Source organism: Rhea pennata, chromosome 31 (assembly GCF_028389875.1).
Source record: "Rhea pennata isolate bPtePen1 chromosome 31, bPtePen1.pri, whole genome shotgun sequence".
In the NCBI taxonomy this organism is placed as follows: domain Eukaryota; kingdom Metazoa; phylum Chordata; class Aves; order Rheiformes; family Rheidae; genus Rhea; species Rhea pennata.
The window spans coordinates 1,727,406-1,749,978 of NC_084693.1; the positions used below are offsets into that span (position 1 = coordinate 1,727,406).

Consider the following 22,573-nt stretch of genomic DNA (forward strand, 5'->3'; position numbering starts at 1 on the left):
GCACACATGCACATCCATCTGTGCCCATGTGCATGAGTGTTTGAGCCCGCCTGCAGGCATGCGTGTGTGTGCACACATGTGCACATGTGCACATCGGTCTGTGCCCGTTTGCATGCGTGTCTGAGTCCAGCTGCAGGCATGCATGTGTGTGCACACCTGTGCATGTGCATGTATGTGCATGCTGGAACCTGCCTGCAGGCATGCATGTGTGTGCACGCTTGTGCATGCGCACACATCTGTATGTGCTCATGTGCACACGTCTGAGCCCACCTGCAGGCATCCATGCATGTGCATGCCTGCACACGTGTGCATGTCCGTGTGTGCCCGCGTGCATGTGTGTGCGTGGCCGCCCGCGTGTGGCTGCGGGTGCCAGGGCAGGTGTGGGCGCAGGAGCGCGGCTGCGGGGCCGGTGTCCGTGCGTGCGTGCGCGGGCGCGGGCGAGGCCCGCCGGAGCCGGCGCGAGGTGAGCCGTAGCCATGGTGATGTGAGGAGGATCCGGCGGCCCCGCCAGGGATGCTGGCCCCGGCAGGCCTCCCCCGCGGCCGCCGCCGCCGCCGCGCCGCCGCTCCGCCAGGTCCGTACCGCCGCCCGCGCGCCGACCGGGACGGGCAGCTCCTCGGGGTGTGTGGGGGGGAGATGATGATGCTGGCGGTGGGGGACCCCGGCCACCCGGGGGGCTTCAGGCGGGAGCGTTTGCTGCAGCGCGGCTGCGGCCGGGTGGACCCCTCGGACAGCTCCGATGGTCCAGGGCAGCGACGGAGGGGCAGGGCTCCAGCCCAGGGAGAGCATCCCTATGACCCCCCCCCCCGCCTCCCTGCCTCTTTTGCAACCCCCCTGGCTTTCCCCACCTTGCAATGCCCCCCCTTGTGAACTCGCCTTGTGAACCCTTCTCGCAACCCCCATTGCAGCCCCCCAGCTGCATCCCTCCCATTGCAGCCCCCATTGCAGCCCCCCCATTGCAGCCTCCTCACAGCTCCCCCGTTGCAGCTCCTCCTTTCCAACCTCCCTTTGCATCTCCCCGTTACATCCGCCCCATTGCATCCCCTTGCATTTCTCCCCTTACATCCCACTTCGCATCCTCCCCACGTCCCCCTGTGCCCCTGAATCCCTCCCTTGCAAAATGTTACGAAATTGTCCCCCCCATCCTTCCTGCACCCCCTGCTTTGCACCTCCCCTCTTTACATCCCCCCTTTTTTCTGCCCGGAGTTAATAGCATCCCTGTCCCCCCCACCACAGCCAGGCACCAGGAGCTCCCTGCACTGCTGCAGCCCCTGGGGAAACTGAGGCACGGGGAAAGCCCTGCCCGCCCAGAAACCCCTCCTGACACAGCCACCACTGGGCTCAGGGCCCAGCTCGGTGGCGGGGAAGGGTTAATCCGCTCTTTGCAAAGCAGCTGCATTTTTACCAGCTCACGTAATATTCCCCAGCTGGGGGAAAAGGGGCGAAGAAGGGATGGGAGAGCGCCGGGAGGGAGAGGGGATGGGGCAGCGCCGGCACCTCGTCCTCCTGTGGCAGCCTCGGGGGCTGCTCTCGGCTCCCCTCGGCCGGGGAAGGGGCGCCGGGGGCTTTCCTGGAGCCGTGGCCCCGTCTGCCACCCCACGGGCCCCGGCAGATCCGCCGGGTGCTGGGCTCGCGGGGAGCTGGCGGTGGCCGGGCATGGTGGCGGGGCGAGTGCTGGGCTGCCCAGGCTCGGCCAGGCGGGGGGCAGGCGGGGGGGGAGGCATGGATGTGGGGCAGGAGGCTGGGATGGGGGGGTAGGACGCCAGGAAGGGGGGCAGGATGCCAGGAAGGGGGGGTAGGATGCAGGGATGGGGGACAGAACGCCAGGATGGGGGGGCAGGATGCCAAGAAGGGGGCAGGATGCCAGAAAGGGGGGGCAGGATGCCAGGAAGGGGGGGCAGGATGCCCAGGCTCTTTGCTCCAACCCTGGCAACTTCTCCCAGTGCCAGGGAGGGGACCCAGGCGTCCGGGCGCCCCGCTGCCAGGCTCCGGCAGGGAGCGCGGGCGAGGCAGGCGCTGGGCCCGCGACCTGCCGGGGCTCGTCCTCCCCCGGCAGGACTTTCTGGTTCGCGGAGGCCCCGGCGGCGCCGCGGGCTCCTCCCCGGCCGCGGCGGCTCGCAGGGAGCACGGCCGGGTGCCGGGCATGGGCCCGCCGAGCCCCGCCGCCCGCAGCCCCCCAGGGCCGGGCGCCTGCCGGGCACCGGCGCTCGACGCCCGCGCGTGACCCGGCTCCGTCCTCCGGAGAGGTAATGCCCGGCGCGGCCGGGGATGCCGCTGGGGGCATCACCGTGCCCATCACCGCGGCGTCAGGTCTGCTCCTGAGGCCGCGCAGCTGCAGGCGTGCCGTGAACCGGGGAGGGGGTGTGGGGGGGCCAACGGGGGAGGAACGCCCCCCCCCTCCCCCAAATTAAGGGTCCGCGGGGCCCCGCGGCAGCAAACGCCGGAGCGGCCCCGGCGCCCCACGTGTCGGGGCGGCCCCCGCTCTCGTTTCCGCTCGCCGCCTCCCCGCCGCTCACGCCGCGCCCTCGGCCTCGGCGCAGGGACGGTGCCGGGGCCCCCCGGGACGGCGGCGCCCCCCGGCACGGCGGCGCCCCCCGCCATGCCCGCCGCGGCCCTCCGCCTGCTCTGCGGCGTGCTGCTGCCCGCCGCCGTCCTCCGCGCCGAGCCGCTGCCCCGCGTCGTCTTCGCCGCCGGTGAGTACGGCCCGGGGGGGGGGGGCAGGGGGGAAAAAGGGGGGAAATGGGGGGAAAAAGAGGGAGGGAGGAGCCAATGGTGGCGAAAGGGAAGGGGGGAGCATGGGGACAAGCTGCTTTGGGGGGGGGACGGGTGCAGCTTTGGGGTGCACCCCCACCCCGGCACCCAGCATCCGGCTTTGGGCACGGGTGGCCAAACTGGGACGAGGCGCCGGGGCGGGGGGACGGGAGCGGGGGGCAGCTTTCCTGACGGCAGGCGGTAATTAACGGGCGGTGATTAAAGGGGTCTGGAGGCGCTGCGGGGGGCCGCCGGGCCGGGGGCGGCCGGAGAGGCTCGCCCGCCCCGGCGCAGCCCCGGCCGCCACTTCCCCTTCCCCCGCCGCGCTTCGGAGAATTGCAGAAACTCCCTTTCCTCTCGCTTGCGTTCTTGGGCGCCGGTTTGGGGGCGTTTTTTTTTTGGCGCGGGGGGGGGGGGTGGGAGGGGAAAACGGGCAGCGGTGCGGGTTGCACCCGGAGCGCCGGGAGGGGGGCGGTTAGACCCCGCCGTCGGGCACGGCCGGGCGGGAGATGCAGCCGGCGGCTGACGCTCCCCCGGGGCGGGGGTGGGGGGGTCCTGGGTGGGGGGGGCCGCTGCCAGGGGACCCGCGGCGGCCGCTCGCCCGCTTCAGCCTGCCCAACGTGTCGCACTACGACGCGCTGCTGCTGCGGGAGGACGAGGAGGAGCTGTACGTCGGGGCGCGCGACCGGCTGCTGGCGCTGGCCGTGGGCCGCCCCGGCGCCGTCCTCGCCACGGCCTCGGTGAGCACCGGCACCGGCACCGGCACCGGCACCGCCGCCGCGGGCCGCCCGCCCGCTCGCCCGCCGTGGGGCGGGCGCCGCGCCGCGCCGGCCCCTCCGCACCCACTCGCCTCCCCCGCGCAGGTACCGTGGGGCCCCACGGCGCAGAAAGCCTCCGAGTGCGCCTTCAAGAAGAAGAGCCAGGAGGTGAGAGGGGGCGGCCGGGGGGGGGGAGGGGGGGGGCGCCGGGACCCTCACCCCGGCCCCCCTCCCCTTCCCCGCCTCCCCCCTTGTGCAGACCGAGTGCTTCAACTTCATCCGGGTGCTGGTGGCCCCGAACCGGACCCACCTGTACGCGTGCGGCACCTTCGCCTTCAGCCCCGCCTGCGCCTACGTGGTGAGCGGCGCGGGGGGGGGGGGGGGGGGGAGCGGCCGCCCCCGGCCCCGCCGCCGCGGCTCCCTCCGCTTCGGCGGCTCTGTCAGCCGGGCCGCTTCCCCCGCTGCTTTCCCAGCGCCTGGAGAACTTCACGCTGGTGCCCGGCGGCAGAGGACAACCCTTCCTGGACGGCAAGGGCCAGAGCCCCTTCGACCCGCAGCACACGCACACGGCGCTGCTGGCGGGTGAGCGGGGGCGGCGGGGGCCGAGCCGGGGGGGTGGGGGGGGGGCTCGGGGGCGGGACCGGGGCCACCCACCGCCCGCCCCTCCATCGGCACCGCTCCCGCGCCGCAGACGGCGAGCTCTACGCGGGCACCATGAACAACTTCCAGGGGAACGAGCCCGTCATCTCCCGCTCGCTGGGCGGCCGCGCCGCCCTCAAGACGGACACCTTCCTGCGCTGGCTCGCAGGTGGGACGCGGGGCGCCGGGGGGGGGGCCGGGGGGTCGGGCCCCGCCGGCGCCTCACCCCGGCCGCCCCGCAGCCGATGCCGCCTTCGTGGCCTCCTTCTCCGCGCCGGGCGACGACAAGGTCTACTTCTTCTTCGAGGAGACGGCCGACGAGTTTGACTTCTTCGAGCGGCTGCTGGTGCCGCGGGTGGCCCGCGTCTGCAAGGTGGGGAGCGCGCGGCGCAGCATGGCACGGCATGGCACGGCATGGCACGGCACGGCATGGCATGGCATGGCACGGCACGGCACGGTGCTGAGCGGCCGCCCTCGCCGCCGCAGAGCGACGTCGGCGGCGACAAGGTGCTGCAGAAGAAGTGGACGACGTTCCTCAAGGCGCAGCTGGTGTGCTCGCAGCCCGGCCGCTTCCCCTTCAACGTCATCCAGCACGCCTTCGCCCTGCCCCAGCAGCCCGGGCGCGCCGACTTCTACGCCGTCTTCACCACGCAGTGGTAAGGCCGGGGCGTGCGCGGGGGTCTGGGCAGGCACAGGGGTCTGGGCACGCATGGGGATTTGGGCAGGCAGAGGGATTTGGGAGCATGTACAGGCGGGTTTGGGACGTGCATGGAGGTTTGGGACGTGCACGGAGGTTTGGGCACGCATGGGGGTTTGGGATGTTCCCGCGGTTAGCGGGGTGCGTGGAGGGGTTGGGCATGCGCAGGGATTTGGGATGTGCATGAGGTTCTGGGGCTGCACAGGGATTTGGGCACGTGCAGGGATTTGGGACGTTCCCGAGCTTTGGGGGCGCACGAGTGCTTGGGATGTGCATGGGGCGTTACACGCACAAGGCTGGGCGTGCAGGGGGGTCTGGGATGTTCCTGGGGTTTGGATGTGCACAGGGATTTGGATGTGCACAGGGATGTGGGATGTGCCCGGGGCTTTGGGGCACGCACAGCAATTTGGGTGTGCAGGGAGATTTCAGGGGTATGCACAGACATTTGGGGGAGCGTGCACTCGGATTTTGGGGCATGCACTCAGGTTTTTGGGGTGTGCACTCAGATTTTGGGCGACGTGCACGCGGATTTTGGGGCGTGCGCTCAAATCTGGGGGGGGGGCAGGCGCTCGGATTTGGGGGGCGTGCGGGGGCTGCGGGCCGCCCCGCCGCCCACGGCGCCGCTCCCCGCAGGCAGGCGGGCACGGCGGGCAGCGCGGCCGTGTGCGCCTACAGCCAGGAGGCGGTCGAGGCCGTCTTCGAGGGCAAGTACAAGGAGCTGAACAAGGAGAGCTCCCGCTGGACCGTCTACGGGGGGCCCGACATGAGCCCCCGGCCCGGCAGCGTGAGTCGGGGCCGCCGCCAAAGCCCGGCGCCGGGCGGCTCCTTCCCCCCACCCCCGCCGCCGTGTCCCGGCGTGGGGCCGTGCCTCAGTTTCCCCCCGGCCCCTCTGCAGTGCTCCGTGGGCTCCTCCTCGGACAAGGCGCTGACCTTCATGAAGGACCATTTCCTCATGGACGGGAAGGTTTTGCCCAGCCAGGGGCAGCCGGTGCTGGTGCGGACGGGCGTCAAGTACACGCGCATCGCCGTGGACGAGCCCCGCGGCGTCTCGGGGGCCACCTACCGCGTCCTCTTCCTGGGCACCGGTAGGCTTGCGGAGGGCCGGGCTGCCCGCGGAGGCTGCGCCGTGCCTGCCGGCGCTGACGCGGCCCCGTGCCCGCAGCCGACGGCTTCCTGGACAAAGCGGTGGAGCTGCCCGGGGCGCCCCACATCGTCGAGAGCATCCAGCTCTTCCCCGCGGCCGAGCCCGTGAAGAGCCTGCTGCTGGCGCCGGGCAAGGTGGGTGCCGAGCCCCGTCGAGCTGCATCGAGCCCCATCGAGCCTTATCAAGCCCTATCGAGCCTTATCGAGCCCCATCGAGCAGTGTTGAGCCTTATCGAGCCCCATCGAGCAGTGTTGAGCAGTATCAAACCATATTGAGCCGCATCAAGCCAAATCAAGACACACCAAGTCACATCGAGCCCTATGGAGCCGTATCGAGCCGTATCAAGCCCTGTTGAGCTGCATCAGCCTGTCTCCAGCTGTATCAGGCCCTATCGAGCCACGCTGAGCCACACCGAGCCCTATGGGTCCCTATCAAGCCATATCAAGCCCTACCAAGCCTATGGGGCTGTGTTGAGCCCTATGGGGCTGTATCAAGCCATATCGAGCCATATTGAGCCATATCAAGCCCTGTTGAGCTGTATCAGCCTGTCTCCAGCTGTATCAGGCCCTATCGAGCCACGCTGAGCCACACCGAGCCCTGTGGGTCCCTATTGAGCCATATCAAGCCCTACCAAGCCTATGGGGCCGTATCAAGCCCTATGGAACCGTATTGAACCGTATGGAGCCGTATCGAGCTCTATGGAGCCGTATCGAGCTCTATGGAGCCGTATTGAGCCGTATCAAGCCCTGTTGAACCATATCAAGCCCTACTGAGCCGCACGGAGCCGTGCCGAGCCGTATGGAGCCGCGGAGGCTCAGCGCGGCGCCTCTGCCCCCAGGGCCTCCTCTACGTGGGCTACTCCGGCGGGGTGCTGCAGGTGCCGCTGGCCAACTGCAGCGGGTACCGGAGCTGCGCCGAGTGCCTGCTCGCCCGGGACCCCTACTGCGCCTGGGACGGGCACAACCGCTCCTGCCGGCCCGTCCGCCACGCCGGCGCCCACGCGTGAGCCGGGGGCTCCCGTGGGGCCCTGGGGGGAGAAACCGGAGATGGGGACGTCAGGGGTGGGGGACACTGGGCGGGAGACATGGGGGATGGGGATGGGGACACTCGGGGAGGGGGACACTGGGGGCAGGAGGGGGGACGCTATGGGGAAAACACAGGGGTTGAGGGCACCAGGGGGGATGACGCCCGGGGTGATGGGGATGGGGATGGGGACATGGGGGATGGGGACCCTGGGGGGATGACACTGGGGATGGGGACCCTGGGGAATGGGGACCGTGGGGGAATGACACCAAGGATGGGGACCCTGGGGATGGGGACCCTGAGGGGATGACACCGAAGATGGGGACACTGGGGGGATGACACTGGGGATGGGGACACTGGGGGGATGACATGGGGGATGGGGACCCTAGGGGGATGACACCGGGGATGGGGAACCTGGGGGGGGTGACACTGGGGATGGGGACACTGAGGATGGGGACCGTGGGGGGATGACACCGGGGATGGGGACCCTGGGGATGGGGACCCTGGGGGGGTGACACCGGGGATGGGGACACTGGGGGGATGACACCGGGGATGGGGAACCTGGGAGGGGTGACACTGGGGATGGGGACACTGGGGATGGGGACCCTGGGGAATGGGGACCATGGGGGAATGACACCAAGGATGGGGACCCTGGGGATGGGGACCCTGAGGGGATGACACCGAAGATTGGGACACTGGGGGGATGACACTGGGGATGGGGACACTGGGGGGATGACATGGGGGATGGGGGCCCTAGGGGGATGACACCGGGGATGGGGAACCTGGGGGGGGTGACACTGGGGATGGGGACACTGAGGATGGGGACCGTGGGGGGATGACACCGGGGATGGGGACCCTGGGGATGGGGACCCTGGGGGGGTGACACCAGGGATGGGGACACTGGGGGGATGACACCGGGGATGGGGACCCTGGGGGGGTAACACCGGGGATGGGGAACCTGGGGGGGTGACACTGGGGATGGAGACCGTGGGGGGATGACACCGGGGTTGGGGACCCTGGGGATGGGGACCCTGGGGGATGACACCGGGGATGGGGACACTGGGGGGATGACACCGGGGATGGGGACCCTGAGGATGCCGGGGATGGGGATTATGGGGATGGAGATGCTGGGGACCCTGGGGACCCTGGGGCTGGGGACGCCAGAGGAGGGGGGGTGTGGGCAGGGGGTGGCGCGCTGAGCCGGCGCTCCGCGGGCCGCAGCAGCGGCTGGCTGCAGGACGTCGAGACGGGCCAGCCGGCGGCCGCCTGCCACCGCGGGAGGAGCGGGGCGGCCCCCCACGCCGCCGCCGCCGCCGTAGAGAGTTGAGTATCGGGGTGCCGAGGAGACGGTGGGGGGGGTGTTGGCGGTGGCACGGGGGGGGGGGGTGCCGGGCACCCGCCGCTGAGCCCCACGGCGTGCTCCCGCAGCCCTCAGCCCGCCGCTGCACGCCGTGGTGCGGCTGCGGTGCCCGCGGCGCTCGGCGCTGGCTGCCTACGCTTGGCAGCAGCCCGGCGAGCAGCCCGGCACCGCGCTGCTGCCCGACCACACGCTGCTGGTGCTGGCGCGGCGCGGCGCGGCCGGCACCTACCTCTGCCGGGCCACCGAGAACGGCTACACCTGGACCGTGGCTCACTACGTGCTGCGGGAGCCGGCGGGCGCCGGCGGCGAGGACGCACCGGGGCGGGCGCCCGCCGGCGGCCCCCGCCGCTCGTACCGGCGCGAGTTCATCACGGTGACGGTGCTGCTGGCGGCGACGCTGGCGGCGGCGGCGTGCCTGGCCCTGGGCGCTTGCCGCCGGCAGCTCAAAGCCCGCAGGAAGGTGCGGGGCTGCGGCGCGGCCCCCGCCCCGGGGCGCCCCGAAAAGGCGCCGCTCCACGGGGAGCCCCCGGCGCCCGACGGCCCCCCGGCCTCCCGCCTCCAGCTCCGCGCCGACGCCGAGCAGCTCCCGGCGTAGCGGCGCCCGGCTCCGGCACCCCGAAGCTCCGCCGGGATGCGGCCGGGGGATTTTCCGGGTTCCGCGGGGTTGGGACCAGCAGGAGAGGCGGGACGTGAATGTGAAGCTTTGCTTTGCCTTTTTTTTCTTTTTTTTTTTAATTTAATATAAATGGTTTAACATAAAATAGCTTTTCCCTAGTGGGGGTGAGGGGGTGGGGCAAGGACATGGCCATGAGGCATGGGGCTGGGGAAGGATGTGGGGACGGGAGAGGACGTGGGGACAGGGAAGGACGTGAGGATGCTGGAAGAACATGGCCATGGAGCAGGGTTGTATGGATGGGGCAAGGAGATGGGGATGGGGAAGGACTTTGGGACAGCGAGGGACGTGGAGACGGAGGAAGGACGTGGGGACAGGGCAAGGACTTGGCCATGGAGCAGGGTTGTATGGATGGGGCAAGGAGATGGGGATGGGGAAGGACTTTGGGACAGCGAGGGACGTGGAGACGGAGGAAGGACGTGGGGACAGGGCAAGGACTTGGCCATGGAGCAGGGTTGTATGGATGGGGCAAGGAGATGGGGATGGGGAAGGACCTTGGGACAGCGAGGGACGTGGAGATGGAGGAAGGACGTGGGGACAGGGCAAGGACTTGGCCATGGAGCAGGGTTGTATGGATGGGGCACGGAGATGGGGATGGGGAAGGACCTTGGGACAAGGGGAGGATGTAGCCACAGGGCAAGGACGTGGGGAGGGTGGAAGGACGTGGGGATGGGGCAAGGACCTGGGGACAGGGAAGGAAGGAAGTGGGATGAGGAAGGACTTGGCCATGAAACAAGGAGGGCACCATGGCGAAACCGCGTTTGCTGCCGGTGCTCGCCCTGGTGCTGAGCCTGGGTGAAAAAACCCGCAGGTTTTGCAAACGCTCGCTGCGCCGCCGTGCCCGAGGCGAAGCCTCGCCGCCGGCGAGGGAGGGGTCCGGCCTGCAGCCCCGGTGTTGCGGCCCCCGCCAAACCTTCCCCTGCTGAGCTTTGGCCTCTGCTGCTTGTTTGATCATGTTTAGCCTTATTTTTTAAGAAGGAACAGATGTAAATCTTCCTGGTCTTTGTAAAATTTATTTTTTATTAAAACGGAAGAGGCAGTCTGTTGTGCTGGATTTAGAGAGGCCCAGGGGAGCGGCGCGAGGCCCCGCGAGGCTCAGTCTTTGTGTGTGTGTGTGTGTGTGTGTACATGTGACTGTGTGCAGTGTGCGTGTAAGCATTGTGCATATCTGTGTGCACTGTGCATGGGTGTGCAATGCGTGTGCACATTGTGCACGGGCGTGCATTGTGCACGGGTGTGCCTTGTGCACGGCTGTGCAATGCGTGCGTGCATTGTGCATGGGTGTGCAATGCGTGTGCACATTGTGCATGGGTGTGCCTTGTGCACGGCTGTGCAATGTGTGCGTGCATTGTGCATGGGTGTGCAATGCTGGGGGGGGGCAGAGGTGTGCACCCCAGCCCTGCAGGAAGGGGGAAATGGCCCCGAGCCGTGCCCTCTGCCCCTTGCAGCAGCTGTTATTCGGCCTCCTCCTGGAAGACTCGCTTATTGCATCAACTCAGTAATTGGCTCTGGCCCTTTAAGACTCGTGAGTTGCCTCTGGCCCTTTAAGGCGGGGGCGCAGCAGGGGCTCGCCGGTCGTGCGCATGCGCACTCGTATCCCACTGTTCCGTCTTCCCCGGGGCCTAGCGACTGGCCGCCATCTTTACTGCGACCCGGAAGTACGCCCGGGTTCCTTCCGGGTCGGCGTCAGCCCTTCTCCGAGATGGCGCCGACATCCGGGCGCTGATTGGTCGAGCGGGCGCGTGGGGGCTGCACGCTCTCCTCCCCCGCGCGGCTCACTTCCGGCCGGCGCTGCGGGCCGGGGCGCTGAGGGGTGCCGGGCCATGGGGCGGCGGGACCGGGCGGCGGCGGGGCGCGGCGGGGCGGGGGCCTCTCGCCCGCCTGCCTGAGGTGAGGGGGACGGCGGCGGGGCGTGGCGACATGGGGGGGTTGTCCCGGGGGGCGGGCGGCGGGGCGGGAGAGGGATGGCCGGGAGGAGGGGGCAGCTGTGGGGCGCCATTGGGGGGGGGGCAGCTGTGGGGCAGGAGGTTGAGGGGCGGGAACTGGGCTGCCCCAGCTGTGGGGCAGGAGGTTGTGGGGAGAGAAGGGGATGGGTAGTTATGGGGCAGGAGGTTGTGGGGTGGGAACTGGGCTGCCCCAGCTGTGGGGCAGGAGGTTGTGGGGAGAGAAGGGGATGGGTAGTTGTGGGGCAGGAGGTTGAGGGGTGGGAACTGGGCTGCCCCAGCTGTGGGGCAGGAGGTTGTGGGGAGAGAAGGGGATGGGTAGTTATGGGGCAGGAGGTTGTGGGGTGGGAACTGGGCTGCCCCAGCTGTGGGGCAGGAGGTTGTGGGGAGAGAAGGGGATGGGTAGTTGTGGGGCAGGAGGTTGAGGGGTGGGAACTGGGCTGCCCCAGCTGTGGGGCAGGAGGTTGTGGAGAGAGAAGGGGATGGGTAGTTGTGGGGCAGGAGGTTGTGGGGTGGGAACTGGGCTGCCCCAACTGTGAGGCAGGAGGTTGTGGGGAGAGAAGGGGTTGGGTAGTTATGGGGCAGGAGGTTGTGGGCCAGAATTGGGGACATTCAGCTGGGGAGGGGGATTGGAGGATCTCCTTATGGGGCAGGATTGGGGGGGGGGGGTGCCTAGCTGGAGGATGAGTTTGGGGAGATCCACCTGGAGTGCAGGAGATTGTGGGGTGGGATTGGGGAGGCTCAGCTGTGAGGCTGGAGGGCAGGTTCGGGGCACCGAGATTGGGGAGGCCTGGTTGTGGGGCAAGATTGGTGGGGCCAAGTTGTGGGGCAGGAGACTGTGGGTTGGAGGTGGGGGGGGGCATTGCAGGTCTGCCTGGGTGGCAGCCCAGCTGTGCGTCCCTCTGGGGCTCAGCGTGGGGCAGGGGTATAATTCGGGGGCAGAGGAAGGCCGTGGGGGCAGGCCAGCAGCCTAGCTTGAGGGCTGTGGAGGTAATCAGGTGTGGGGCACTGCCTGCACGGGGATGCTCAGCAGGGTACGACCCCAGTTCGGGGAGGCTGGGGGCAGAGCAGCGGGCAGGGCCCTGGCCTCAGAGAGGATCTGGAGATGGAGTCGGCCAGGGTCAGCGTGAGGCTGCTGCAAGCAAGCGCTGGGCGAGAACCCAGGTGCGTTTTGTGCGGGGAAGCTGGGTGAGAGCTGGCGTGAGGGCCCGAGCAGAAGGGGCAGGTTTTGCCACTTGGAGAGAAACAGGGGGAGGATTTGCCGTTGGGAGGCAGGGGAAGGGTGCTGCCTGCTCCGAGGCCAGCCTGGCTGGTGCCCTGCCAGCAGCGAGTCTGGGAGGCGGGTGGCACGCGGGGAGGGGGACGGAGACGTCTTGGAGGCGACAGAGTCTGGCCCTGCAGGTGAGGGACTGGCCGGTGGCGCCGAGTAGCCGCGGGGCTGGAAACGGTGGGACGGGAAGGTTCTCACTTGCTCAGCTGCTAACTCGGTGACCTTGAGCAGGTCCTGAGCCAAAATTTGCACGTGTTCACTGACTCCTGGGTGCATCAGGTTTTTGGCTGCCCCAACTCGTGTACCAACGGCTTTAGTGCGGGACTCCTCTGCACTCACGCCCTTTGCAAAGGAGAGGGAGGGAATTTGGCAGAGGATTGTGGATGCATTTGGAAGCGCTGTCTTTCAAGTGTGTCTGTCACATCATTTACAGAGAGGTGCAAATCTTCAGTGCTTGTGCAGCCTTTCTTAAATTTACCCAGGGATAGAAATGGATACAAGGAGTGCAATAGCAAAGCAATACTTTGATAACTGAGGTGTCCATTTAGACCAGGTTCTGCATAGAATGCCACAGACAAAAGAAGTAAAATTTCAAGACTTGTAGTGGTTTTGTTTGATCTCGTGCTTCCCCACTTGAGAGAATCTCTACAGGCAACAGTGTATAGCACTTGGAGCTGGAAGGGCGTTTTCTCAGCCCGTTTCTGGATGGTTCCCAGGCCTTCGTGCTAAGGCATTAGTATGCTGAGCGAGAGGCATCCTTGGCTAGGGGTACACAAAGGCCCTGTCTTTATTTGCCAAAGAATCATATTTAGATACAGATGCAGCAGAAAGAGTTCAGAGACTGGATTGATGGGGCCGCATGAAAAGGGGGTTAAATTGTGGGGGCAAGAGTTTCATGCGAAGTTGCAGCCCGGGTTTAGAGGATGTTTGCAGTGCGACCTGCAGGCTCCCCCTTTGTACTGACAGAGCAGCAGCAGCAGGTACAGCCTGCTTGTTAATCCTCTGCTTTAAATTCTAGGCAGAAATTCAAAAAAAAATGCTTTTCTGTTCATGGTGAAAAGTAACCATTCGTAGAGATTTATTTAAATTTACTGTTTAAGGCTGAGACTGTTGAAGCATTGGAGTACAGAATAACTCTATGGCCTGGGAAGGAAGCTGGTGTACTTGTATTATGTTTCAGAGGGTAGGTCTGTTCTTTTGAGACTTAGCAATTACTTTGATATCAACCTCCCCAAAGTTACTTGAAAGATCAGCACCAAAACCGGATGCCACAGGATCACTGGTTGGAGCAAGGCCCTAGATTTAATTCCTAGAAGAATAAATGCTTTGAGCATAACTCTCGTCTTCAGCAGAGCAAGGATTTTGCCTGTGGTGATCAAATCAAAACATCCCTAGCGAGGTGAGGTACGCCTTCCCTCCTCACCTCCCTTCAGGATGAATTTACTGTTTCAATTGCTTGCAGGCCATGGGGTTGAAGTGACATTGTCTGTCTAATTTAGATCCTGAATGAAGGTAGTTATTAATAAAAGTCCAAGGAAAGTACGGTTATTTCCCCAAGGTTATGGCTTAAATTCTAAAAACAAAGCGCTATAGTACCTAAAACTACTAATAAAGAAGTATCCTTGATACATACATTCTTTTTTTCCTATGTTAAAGCCCTGAGGATTTTTCTTAGCAGAGACACCTTACCTTCTAGGTGCAGAGCTCTGGACATGTATGGTTCAATTTTGGGGTGGCAGAGGAGTTTGGAGTGTAGACTAAACCCTCAGATTTTGCAAGGAAACTGCACGGGGTAGACTTTATTTTTTATAAAATATTAAGCTAGTGGGACTCAGCATGAACAGATTAATGTTTTTATAGATGCTGTGGGCAGATAATTTCTGCATAGGAAGCTTTGTACTGTCTAATTATGCCTGTATTTGTGAAGTGCTAATGCTTTAATTATAATTAAAGCAATACAACTTTTGTTTAGACAAGCCATTAGCTTTGTTATGCATTATCTGTCAAGTTAATTGACTATAACAATGAATTACAGTTTTTGTCGAAGTAGGTATAAAAGGGTGTTGTGTCTGTCCCCCTTGCACACCCCCATTCTCCCTTCCCCCCATTCCTGTGGACTCAGGTGCCCTTTGAGTATTTTTAACTTCACTGTCCATCAAGAGGAGTTGTGACAATCTGTAACACTGCTTAGTGAGGTTAAGTCAATATTTTGTTTGCAGATGGGCATGGACAGGCTTTGTTAATAACCCCCACACATGCCATAATTTCATAATCTTAAAATCTTCTCTGTGCCAGAGGTAAATAATTGCCAGTCATTTTCTTAGTTCATCTCTAACCAGCTGAGTCTTCACTGTTTAAGTTCTGCAATTTGAAGGCGTATTTATGCTAAGGTCTTTCTGCATTACTCTGACAGCATAAAATGGCACCAAAACTGGTGTAGGGTGTTGACTTCATCTCATGTTGAATAATCTAGACTGAGTGAAAACACAGATTTAAAGTGAAGCATCTGTTTCGCGATCTCTGATACACTCATTCCAGTTTCTACATTTACAAGTGGAATTACTTAATCTTACTCTGTTCTCAATAACTATGTGTTCTCAGCTTGTGCCTGTACATAAGACTTCAAAGAACCCTTTATCAGAGCCTGGTACAGCAGCCTTGATGTGACTGCATTCAGGCATCTTATAGTAATTCAGCAGTGTCTTATTCCAGACGTTTAGGCTTTTTTCGACGTAGACGGAGTCCCAGTGGTCAGTGAAGTAATCACTTTTTATGCTGGGTTGATCTTTTGAGACACTCTTTTCTTTTTGTTTATATATGCCAGGCCCTTCAAGGAGCTAGGCTTGTTCCAAGCCTGGTTGGATACACAGCAATTTAGGGTAGACAAGACCCAAAGGGAGATGGATGGAGTCACTGAGCCTTGTTCTGGGGAAGCAGGTGGTGGTGACTGCTGGGACTCGTTTGCCCATGCGGTGGAGATGCAGTGGTGAAGTGTTAGGTGAGGAGGCTGAACGAGGAGCGCCTCCTGGCTTGACCTGCGGCAAGAATTCCCCTTGGCTCTTCTGCTCACCTTGTTAGTCCCTCAGCTCCTGATCCTCTGAAAGCTGCCAAAATTGGAAGCATGGCAGGTTTGTGAGTGTTATCGTACCAGAGGGGATTATCCAGTAATGAAAGTGAGGATGAACTTTGTTGGCCTTAGCTGAGAAGTGCCATTAGGCTCTGTTCAGTCAAGCTGTGATTTTTAACTCTTTCTTTTCAGGATCTTGGCCATCAGCATGGAGATTCTACATAATTCTTTGCTCTTGCCTCTTGCTTCTGCTTTCACTGCCCCTTTTTCCCCCTCCTCAAGGCTTGCATTATCCTTCAGTTTCAGGAAGGGAGAAACTGAAACGCCCTGAAAAGCACATCTGATTTGTGTGGGGAATCCGAGAACCTGTATGGAGACTTCACAGCATGCCACTGCTTTCTTTGTACAGAGCCTGGAACTGAAAGGTGACATTCTGACATCTAGGAGCATCACAAACCTGGAATGACTGGAGAGAAGCTGCTTTGGTTGACAGTCCGTACTCCTGCGTGGTTGTTAAAAGGTAGTTCTCACTGTTGGAGCAGTGCTTTACAAAGTCTGGCAAGCTTTGCTTTGCAGTGAAGTAGTGTGAAGCATGGTGAGAACTGCTGTGTGTACGGACTGCTGTCAGGGTTTAACAAATAGCTGTGGCGACTTCAGAAACTGCTGTCATCAGCTGTGTGTTATGGCCCTTCTACTGGACGTTACAGTCCCATCGCTCTGCCAGCAGAATGTTTTATGCAGGTGTTCCCTATCCACTTCACACAACGGAAGTAAATTTAAGTTAGCCTAAACAGCCTACATCACCTAAGTGTGCAACTGTCGTCTTAAAGTGTCTCTCTCTCTCTTTCCAGGTGACAGCACTTCCAATCCGGGCACTTAAGATACGTGGGCTGGGTCTTGGTCCACTCTGCATTTTTGAGGTAGATCTGGGGCATACCACCTCTCCTTCTCAACTTCAGGGAGTCATGGAGGACAAACGCAACATCCCCATCATTGAGTGGGAGCATCTGGACAAGAGGAAGTTTTATGTATTTGGGATTTGCATGACTATGATGATCCGGGTGAGCGTTTACCCTTTCACGCTCATCCGGACACGGTTACAAGTCCAGAAGGGCAAGAGCCTCTACAACGGGACCTTTGATGCCTTTGTGAAAATTCTGCGGACAGAAGGGACAGCTGGGCTCTACCGTGGCTTTTTGGTCAACACTTTCACGCTGATCTCTGGCCAGTGCTATGTGACAACGTACGAGCTCACTCGGAAGTATGTGTCACGGTACAACAACAACAACGCTGTAAAGTCTCTGGTGGCAGGTGGCTCAGCCTCCTTAGTGGCCCAGAGCATCACGGTACCCATCGACGTGGTCTCCCAGCACCTCATGATGCAGAGGAAGGGGGAAAGCATGGGCAGGTTCAAGGTGCAGAACCAAGATGGCAAGCGGATGTTGGTCTTTGGCCAAACCAAGGACATCATTGTACAGATTTTCAAGGCTGATGGCTTCAGAGGCTTCTACAGGGGCTATGTAGCCTCTCTGCTCACCTATATTCCCAACAGTGCAGTCTGGTGGCCCTTCTACCACTTCTATGCCGGTAGGTGAAAGGAGGCTTTGGGTGGATCTCGTCTCAGGAGACCTAGAAGCCTCAGAGATCAACTCTGAAACTATGGACCCAGCATGATTCGCTTTCCTGCTTTGATGTGGGATTGGAGCAGAACCTGTCTTGAACAAACAGATGTATTCACTTTAAACAATTCTGCAAATGGTGGATGGAAGTTTGATAGGGCTTGAAACTAGGTGGCTTTGGGTAAAAGGGACTTGATGCATCTGCTGTAGCTTTTGCTTCTGCTAATCTTGAATAATGCATGGAAGTGAGGAAGGCTGTTGTCTGGTACTGGGCAGAGTTTTGAATCCACTGAATAAGTCTAATTCGTGTTTCTGTTCACGTGGACTCTTGTATATAGCAAAAAGACTTCTAGAGCCTGAAATCCCATAACAGAACAAAGCAATAGGCAGAGACGAGCGCCAAGTCATCTGTGGCTGTGTGTCTAAGTAAGCTCATGCTTCAGTTTCCTTAGCTTTAAAACTGGCACCAAGCCTCGCGGTACAAAACTGTACTTTACAGTATGTTCTCTCTTCCTAGCTCAGCTCTGGTAATGCTCAGGCTGTTCCCAAATACTAAAGACACTAGCCAACTAACTCCCCCTCTCCCCCTTTTTTTTTAATTTCTTCCCCTGGTAATCCATTTGATTTGTCACGCAGCTTTGCGTGTGGTTTTTTAGACCAATATTTGCTTCATAACCATCTGGCTAAACGTAGTGATAATGACAGGCTTAGATTTCACTGTACTAAGCTTGAGGTAAATCTGACAAGCTACCTGTTTGTAAAAGTACAGGTGTCTCAGGTGCACAGGTTGTTTTTCAGTGCAGGCACGTTCTGGTAGCAACAGGGGAAACTGGTTACAGTCTGCACTGCATTTAAAAGGCAACAACAGCTTGGGATGTTTCACTGATTTGAGTTTTGCTGGAGCTGCTCCATACACATTTTCAATCCTCTTCCTCATACACAAGTGTTTTATGCTTTTATTTTTTTAATACCAAAACCACAGTATTAGACTGTTAGACTTTCATTGCAAGAAGACTCAAAAACAAGCATCTAAGAACAAGTAATCGAGTCTTGTCGAGGAGAGAATATAACTGTTTTTATGAGATGTTTGCTCCCTTTCTTAGCCTTCCACAATGGAGATCAAGGAGATGCTAAATGTGGGTCTGAGTGGTCAACACCTCTTCTCCAGCTGCTCACACACTAGCTCTTCCTTCCACTGTCCCTGGACAGCATGTCGGCCTTGGCTGCCAACACAGGGGTCATCAAACCTGCCTTGAGGCTCAAAGTACACTGCTAGCAGAGATTCAGGTTAAAATCCTGTTTGCCAGAGAACAAGAACAGAATGAAGAAATCCCTGATAGGAATAATAACAAGCACTGTCCTCCGTAGAAATCCCACGCATAGTGTCCTGCTGGACATTGCCTGGGCAGCTTGCTAGGTAGTGGTGATGGCTTTCTGGGACTGTGCACACTACTTGAGATAGTCTTGTCTGAAAGTTTCCCCTTGTCCTTCAAAGGAGGGGTGAATGTTTCTGTGGTTGTTTTGGGGAGATACAAGCTCTTGCTGCTCTGTTTTCCCAGGAGGTCTGAGAGATCTTGCATTTGAGGTGATCAAAGGCTCTGAGAGTGGAGCACTGTGCTGGCAGCGGCATTTAGGGCTTGTTCCCTGCATTTTGCTAACTTCCAGAGACCACCACACAGATGTGCTGTGGGAGAATGCAACAGGCCAGAAATCAGGGATTCTGCCCATTGCAGATCAGGCTAAATTAGCAGGTGGACTTAGGGAACTGGTAAGCAGCCACTTGTCTATAACTTTACTCTCCCTCCCATTCCCAGAACAGCTTTCTAGCTTGACTCCTAAAGACTGTCCTCATCTCCTCCTGCAAGCTATATCAGGGCCACTTGCGGCTGCTACAGCTTCTACGCTCACCAACCCCATGGATGTCATCAGGGCTCGGGTGCAGGTAAGAGTTCAGCCTGCGGCCTTCGGTCTCAGCCCTTTGATCGGTGGCTTCAGGTAAAGTGCTCCCCTTCTCTCTGTTCTCAGGTTGTTTCGTCCTAGATTTCACGCTGCTTAAATTGTACCCTCCGTTAGTAGGAGGCAGTTCCGGTAGCAAGGCCAGCTTCACCCACCTGGATGGCTCAGATGAGGTTTCCCATCAAATGTGCCATCCTTCAGAAAAGGAGGTGCTTCCAGCAATATGTTTTGCTGATGCTTGAGCTGTTATGTTGGCCCACCAGCTTCTCAGCTTCTAGATGGAGGCAATGGGAGGGAAGGAGGAGACAGGTCTAGTGGTAGACCCCACTTAAGGCTGCCTCTTTAGGACTTCTTCCTTTCTGTGTTTTTTTTTCTTTTTTTCCCACAGACACTGGGTTAAGGCTACTGCACTGGCTAATCTGTAATCTCCATAGTGGCTTCTGCCAGAGCAGAACCCCAGAGCAGCTCTGTGTGAAATCTAGCAGTTCTTTGAATGTCTTTTTTCTGGCTTTGCAGGTGGAAGGCAAGAGCTCCATCATCCTCACCTTCAAACAGCTCATAGCAGAAGAAGGTCCCTGGGGCCTGACAAAAGGCCTCTCTGCTCGCATCATCTCAGCCACTCCCTCCACCATCGTCATCGTGGTGGGATATGAAACTCTGAAGAAGCTGAGCCTCCGCCCAGAGCTGGTGGATTCGAGACACTGGTAGAGGCAGCTGGTGGGAGAGAAACCTTCTTTTGATCCTTCTGGATTTGGACCGTCACGGTTGAAAGCTCAGGAGGAGAGGCAAGGCAGCTGGAGTCTCCTTTGTCTCTAGCTAACAGGGAGCAGGTTTCACGGTACAAAGCAGAAGCAAGAGCAACAGCAGTTCACCTCTTTAGATCTGACTGCAATACAACGCTCTGCTGCTGTTTCTGGTTAAAATCATCAAAAATGTGACCTTTGGCAATGCTCTTTGCCTGTGACGGTTCCTTCAAGAGCAGCCAGGTGTGTGAATGAATCCTGGCAAGTTCTTAGTTCTCTCTCTCTCTCTTTTTTTTTTTTTTTAATTAAAGACTTACCAGTTGGAGCAAAAAGCCAGTTTAAATTATTTTAATGTTTGCCAAACTTCTAAGCAGGGCCATCTAACAGACTGCAGCAGAGCCCTCTGGTGGTTTGTGTGCTGACTGCAATTGTACTGTGCGAAGGTGGAAAAATAGTATAGACAATTTTCCCAATCACTCACTTTTATTTCTAGAAGACGTGAGAAGACAGTAACATGGAGCCACTTAAGACCTTATTTACTGCCTTTGGAATAGCTCTGTACATACCTTTTTTTGTATATTCTTGGAAAATGTTTCCTATCTCTCATCCTTCAAACAGCAAACCAGTTGTTAGGCAAGTTAATAATCGCGTTGGCTGTCTGTAACTAGTTGATGGCAATTTTGACACCTAACATATGTTGTTAATCTGTTGTTATTTAATTTTTTATTATTTCAGGGAAGCTTATTCTGATTTCTGGGGGACTGAGTGGTTCTGTGGCCTTGTTCAATGTGAGTGTCAATACTGCATGTTCAAGGGAGACAGAGGCTGCTGCTGCTTCCCACCTCCAGTTGGTTTAAGCACAAACAAATCCAGAGTGTGGGGGAAGCATCCAGTTGCTGTTCTGCTAGCAGCCAAGCTGGGAACTGAACGTGATTTGAGCCAGAACTGGATGTGGGGTGGGAAAGAAAAAAAGCTTCTACAGGCTTTTGATCCAGTTCAAACCTGATTGGCACGTTCATATTGAATAAGAAGTAATGGTTCGCTAATACAGTGCAAATTTAAATCCTGCTTATCCTGTTTAGGAAGGGCAAGGACAGTTTTTTGCACACTCTAGCTGGATCAAAATCTTAAGCTATGTCATGTTTCTTACTGGATGAAAACTCACAGTCAAGTTATGAAGCAAGAGACTGCTCTTTGGGGAAGGAGGAACGAAGGGATCGCTTGACTTCACGCTGCTAGTCTCAATATTTGAGATCAGCATTTCATGATGCCAGCCCGCACATGGTGCTCACCCCAGTTAGTCGCGTCCAACAGGTGCAGATACATTTCCAACCAAGTGGCATGTGTAGCTGAGACAGATAAGCTACTGCCTCTGTTCATCTCGCTGCCGTAACAAGAGATTTGTGGTTACAGGGTTGATCCTGCTGAACTGTGGCTGCTGCCAGTCTCTCAGCTGCCTTTTCACCTTGGACTAAGTACAGCTCTTGCCTTTGAGCCCCTGTGCAGAGACTGGATGTGCCACAGTGTCTGTTGGAGATGCAATAAGCACTGACAGTTGCTGCTGAAGTCAGAGAGCGACTTTAATGTTCAAGGGCAGAACTTAAAGCACAGCACCACCCCTTAAATGGGGTTGCAGAGGAATCTTCAAAGCTTTTTTCTAATCCTGCTTTTAATTGTTTTCTGTAGCATTACGTGAGATGATGTATGCCAGAGCCACTGACAGAGCTGCTAAAGCAGTCTGTTCTGCAAGCTGCTCTTCTGTTGAATGTTTTTTGTTGTTTAAAAGGCTCTTCTGTGCAAATCAGCTCATTCTATAATAGCTGATTCTACTGTAAAAATTATGAAGTGGAATAGCAGCATCACAAAATTGCTAGGAAGCATCCCGAATGTATAATAGCCCTGGTCTTGTGCAGAGGCAGTAGCAATATCTCTATTAAAAATGATAATAATCAGCATGTGATGGTTACCAGCAGGTGGTTCTCAGTGTGCATCAGGGGAAGTGGCAGACACCACAGCCTTAGGGAAGACAGTCTCAAGCTTAATATTTTTCTCTTAACCAGAGAAGTTCTGGTAACTAATATGACAGACTTTACAGACCTTCAACTCAACACCTGAATTTAAAAGCTGCAGTTAGCCGGTTTCTGTAATTTCACAACCATACTTTCTTTTTTTAAAGCTTTATCATTTAAGCAGCGCTAGGAGAGACCTACCCAGCAGAGGCCGACTGAAAAAATAATGAAAGCGGTTATGCACGAAGCCGAACAAGCCACAAAGTAAAACACGGCCAAAGCACGCACAGTACCTGAAACTGTAGCTCAGACGGTCCGAAAAAGCGTGGACTCCTCCTTTCTAGCGCTGGTAGTTCTGGTTGTCTCTCACAAGCACTGGAATATCTTTGCAAGGCACAGATGTAAGTGGCCCGCCGCTTTTCCTTCTGTTTGTGTGCTGTGCTCGGATCATGCTGCCTCCGGCGCGTTCTCGGGCCTCGACCGATGCTGTTGTGAAGCGCTCGAGGTGAGGAGCGCGGGCCGGGGAGCCCAAGAGCCCGGCGTGCCGTGTTTTCTCAGTCCGGTTTCGGGGCTAGAGCCTCGCTGCCTGCCCTAACGGGGCGGGCGAAGCGGTTGCACCCCGCCTGGTCTCACCGATTCCTCCTGTGCCGCCCCGGCCCCGGGGGGGGGGGGACACGATGTCCCCCTGCCTCCGGGCCAAGCGGTGCTCCAAGACCGCTCTAGGACGGCGCTGGCACCGCACCCCCATTGCGGGTGCTGTGCCCCCCCCCCCCCCCAGCTCGTACCCCTGCCTGCCCCCCCGGCACCGCGCCGGGGCTCCCGGGCTCGGCCCCTCGGCGGCGGGGCTGGAGCCGCGGAGCGGCGCGGGGGCCCTCGCGGAGGGGGGCGGCGGCGGGGGGGGGGGGTCCCGCCGCCGAGCTT

At 59.2% G+C, this 22,573-nt stretch overlaps 2 protein-coding genes across 7 annotated transcripts; both read left to right on the forward strand.

Annotated features, from left to right (window-relative positions):
* The first annotated feature begins 636 nt into the window (after window positions 1-636).
* On the forward strand, window positions 637-9,130 carry SEMA4A (semaphorin 4A). The gene is made up of 15 exons (XM_062597612.1): window positions 637-742; window positions 2,541-2,693; window positions 3,331-3,491; window positions 3,615-3,677; window positions 3,769-3,867; window positions 3,983-4,091; window positions 4,201-4,317; window positions 4,391-4,521; window positions 4,635-4,804; window positions 5,479-5,629; window positions 5,741-5,930; window positions 6,008-6,123; window positions 6,828-6,991; window positions 8,234-8,334; window positions 8,441-9,130. The coding sequence occupies exons 1-15, from the start codon at window positions 637-639 to the stop codon at window positions 8,965-8,967; spliced, it is 2,358 nt and encodes a 785-aa protein (XP_062453596.1). The 3' UTR covers window positions 8,968-9,130.
* A 1,749-nt stretch (window positions 9,131-10,879) lies between these two features.
* SLC25A44 (solute carrier family 25 member 44) lies at window positions 10,880-22,439 on the forward strand. Of its 6 annotated transcripts, none has more exons than XR_009961038.1 (6): window positions 10,897-10,935; window positions 15,608-15,845; window positions 16,177-16,912; window positions 18,759-18,886; window positions 19,417-20,431; window positions 21,820-22,439. XR_009961038.1 is itself a non-coding variant. In XM_062598083.1 (6 exons), exons 4-6 carry the CDS (start codon window positions 16,291-16,293, stop codon window positions 19,606-19,608), a joined length of 942 nt encoding a protein of 313 aa, XP_062454067.1. In that variant the 5' UTR covers window positions 10,914-10,935; window positions 12,022-12,152; window positions 15,735-15,845; window positions 16,177-16,290; the 3' UTR covers window positions 19,609-22,439. The 6 variants fall into 6 exon arrangements, 5 of the variants coding, with proteins under 5 accessions (XP_062454065.1, XP_062454064.1, XP_062454069.1 ...); XM_062598083.1 differs by adding an exon at window positions 12,022-12,152 and having other exon boundaries at window positions 10,914-10,935; window positions 15,735-15,845; window positions 19,417-22,439; XM_062598081.1 differs by having other exon boundaries at window positions 10,880-10,935; window positions 15,735-15,845; window positions 19,417-22,439.
* The last annotated feature ends 134 nt before the right edge of the window (window positions 22,440-22,573 follow it).